The 3,152-nt window shown below is 33.4% G+C and overlaps 1 protein-coding gene across 1 annotated transcript in view; it reads left to right on the top strand.

Moving 5' to 3' along the window:
* Positions 1-1,381: 1,381 nt before the first annotated feature.
* LOC106461081 overlaps positions 1,382-3,152 on the top strand; it is a 10,667-nt gene continuing 8,896 nt past the window's right edge. The window contains exon 1 of the mRNA XM_013920872.2: positions 1,382-1,501. Coding sequence (XP_013776326.1) covers positions 1,479-1,501 — 23 coding nt within the window. The 5' untranslated portion in view covers positions 1,382-1,478. The remainder of the gene's footprint in view (positions 1,502-3,152) is intronic.

Genomic DNA, 3,152 nt, shown 5'->3' with positions numbered 1-3,152 from the left:
AAACGTACATCAAGATAAACTATTATGGTATAAAAACAAAGCAAAAATATTTTCTTGCTGCATCAAAATATAACCATATATAACTTGGAGCACATAAAATTGTCAGAAGGTTACAAAAAGTTGTTGTTACGTCATAGAAACAGCGAAAATTTATGCTTTATTTCTTGAGAAATAACACCATTTATCACTGTAAAAAATATCTGTTTTATATTACCAGTGGTCCCTTAGGGGTTCAGTACTATCTACGCTGTGCATATCGAACCCCGATATGTAGCGTTATAAGCTCACAAGTTTACCGATGAACCACCAGAAGGCTCTTAGTCTGTTAGAAGAAATAATTTAATAGTTGAATTTCTTCTACAGCAGGGTCGAAATTTAATCCCGAAATGTACATGAAAAGCTCAGCTAAAATATGTACTTTATTATACATTTTAAAACAATTGTTTTAAAGATATTCTAACCATTACAAATTCATTTATCACAGAACTAATAATAAAAAAACTGATGCGATCAGATACATAGATAGGTAGAGAGAGAGAAATATATTTATTGCTACCAAATGGTATTTTACGTATTAATATTGATTTTATCTGTTGTAAGATCTGTAGAAAACGTTGTCGTGAAAAGTATTGATGAATATCAAGATGTACATAATGGGAGAGGCACGGTCTGGTGGTTAGGGCGTGCGACTCGGAATCTGCGGGTCGTGAGTTCGAATCCTCATCTCAACAAAATATGCTCGCTCTTTCAGCCTTGGGGTCGTTATAAAGTGAGGGTCAATCTCACTATTCGTCGGTAAAAGAGTAGTCCAAGATTTGGCAGTGGGTGGTGATGACTTACTGTCTTCCCTCTAGTCTTTCACTGCTAAATTAGAGACGGTTAACCCAGATGGCCCTCGTGTAACTTTGCGCAAAATTCAAACCAAACCACAATGGGAGCATCAAAGCATAAGTGTAAATTATTGTTTACAATCTAACAGACATGTTTTATTCTTAGAATTTAATTTTCAAAGATAAATCAGTACAAATAAAACACTTAAATTATTTTCAATGCCGGCATGAGTTTGTACAACGTGTTTAAACATTGTGAAATTTGTTAGAAGGTTACAAAAAATTGTTGTTACGTCATAGAAACCGCGAATATTTGTGCCTGAATAAGGACTAAGTAATGGTAATAAAAAGCCGTAATAAATGGTATATATATATATATATATGTATATTAATTCTAGCACTCTATTGTAATCAGATGAGCCCAAAAGTTTGACTATATTAAACGTCATTAGTTGTAGTTGCATCTCGACCAATGAGAAAGAAGTATTCTTGCTACAGAGAGGAAGCGTGTAGTACCTGTACCCGAAAGAACTGGTTGTGCATGTGAATTGTGAAACTCGAGTTAGTGGGTCAGATTCGCTGAGAAATAGTTGGGTTTAATTTTCCTATAGAAAACAGTGGATTTTTCGTTTATATTTCTGAACAGCCATGAGCCTGATGATGTATATATTGTAAGTAACTTGTTTTATATTTCTTCTAGTTATGGGATTATCTGGGCTTTTATTTTTAGGGGGGGGGCTATGTCGGAAATTATTATTTTAAGGTTGACCCTTGTCACATTACTGTAACATTATTGTCATTGTGATTTAAACAAAAGTTAGAAACGTGAAACACACTATCACTTATTTTTTAGTTACTTTTATTTTGTAATTAAATTTCTGGAATTTGAAATATTTTGATTTGTGCACAATTTATCCTAAAAAAATAACACTAATCACACACAAGTCACTCTTAGTTCACGTATCAATTTACTTGAACGGCGGGCTCGATGGTTCAGCTAGTTTTATATTAGTTGGCTGCCATTATCACCACTGTTGTAGTGTTATAATTTTATAAACCTGTACCTACTCATCTGTTACTCTTGTTGTGTTATTAAGCTGTGTCCTAATCACCTGCTACTGTTGTAACTTGTAGTGTTATAAACCTGCACCTACTCTTCTGTTACTCTTGTTGTGGTAGTAAGCTGTGCCATAATCTTCTGTTACTGTTTGTGTTATAAACCATCACATATTAGTTTGTTATTCTTGTTGTGTTAAGCTGTGCCATAATCTTCTGTTGTATTGTTATAAACCTGAACCTTTTCTTTTGTCACCGTTGTTGTCTCATTAGGTTGTGCCATAATCTTTTGTTACTGTTTGTGTTATAAACCATCACATATTCGTTTGTTATTCTTGTTGTGTTAAGCTGTGCCATAATCTTCTGTTGTATTGTTATAAACCTGAACCTTTTCTTTTGTCTCTGTTGTTGTCTCATTACGTTGTGCCATAATCTTCTGTTACTGTTTGTGTTATAAACCATCACATATTCGTTTGTTATTCTTGTTGTGTTAAGCTGTGCCATAATCTTCTGTTACTGTTATAAACCCACAAATACTCTTTTATTGCTCTTATGGTGTTATAAGGTTTGACCCTTGAACTAACTTTTACTAACAAGTAAATTTCCTTTATAAAAACATTTTTTCTTCATCCAAAGTACTTTACATAGTTTCCTATTGTCTTTCATTTTACCAGTTCTGTGAGATATGCAAACAACAACACCAAAAATCCATATTTTTTAAAAAAATATGTAAATACCTGTATAGGGTGAAAGCTAGTCAAGGACAGATTTGGTTGCATTATTTCCACGGTTCACGCACCTCGCTTGTGACGTAATACTGGAATACAAAAGGATTTTCTAGTCTGCTATATTGGCTACTTGCATCAGGTTATTCAACCTGCAGACTGTAGATTTGAAACTTGTTTATTATAATTAGAACGAACGCCTTTCCATGTTGTGATTCACAAAGAGAACGAATCGAAAGATATTGTAGTGAATTTGTACTTCTACGGAATTTCTCCAGGTCTAACCAGTTGTGTAATATTATTTCTTCGTTAGCTTTAGAGTAAATATTAAAGAATCACTCCTTGTTAATTGTGATGCAGAAGGATTTGGTGAAATGTAATTCATTTGGTAAAATTTCTCAACGTTCAGATTAGATGTTTTCTGAAAGCTGCGTTCAAGTAGCCAAATTACCGTATTTTTCGGAATATAAGACGCACCCTTATTTTGAAGACAAAGTTTTGGTGAAAAAAAGCTACAGTCGCATATGAAAGATTTTTATTG

The sequence above is a fragment of the Limulus polyphemus genome, unplaced genomic scaffold (assembly GCF_000517525.1).
Source record: "Limulus polyphemus unplaced genomic scaffold, Limulus_polyphemus-2.1.2 Scaffold893, whole genome shotgun sequence".
NCBI lineage: Eukaryota > Metazoa > Arthropoda > Merostomata > Xiphosura > Limulidae > Limulus > Limulus polyphemus.
The sequence above is the reverse complement of the archived record's forward strand: the minus strand, read 5'-3'. Positions and strand labels throughout refer to the sequence as shown.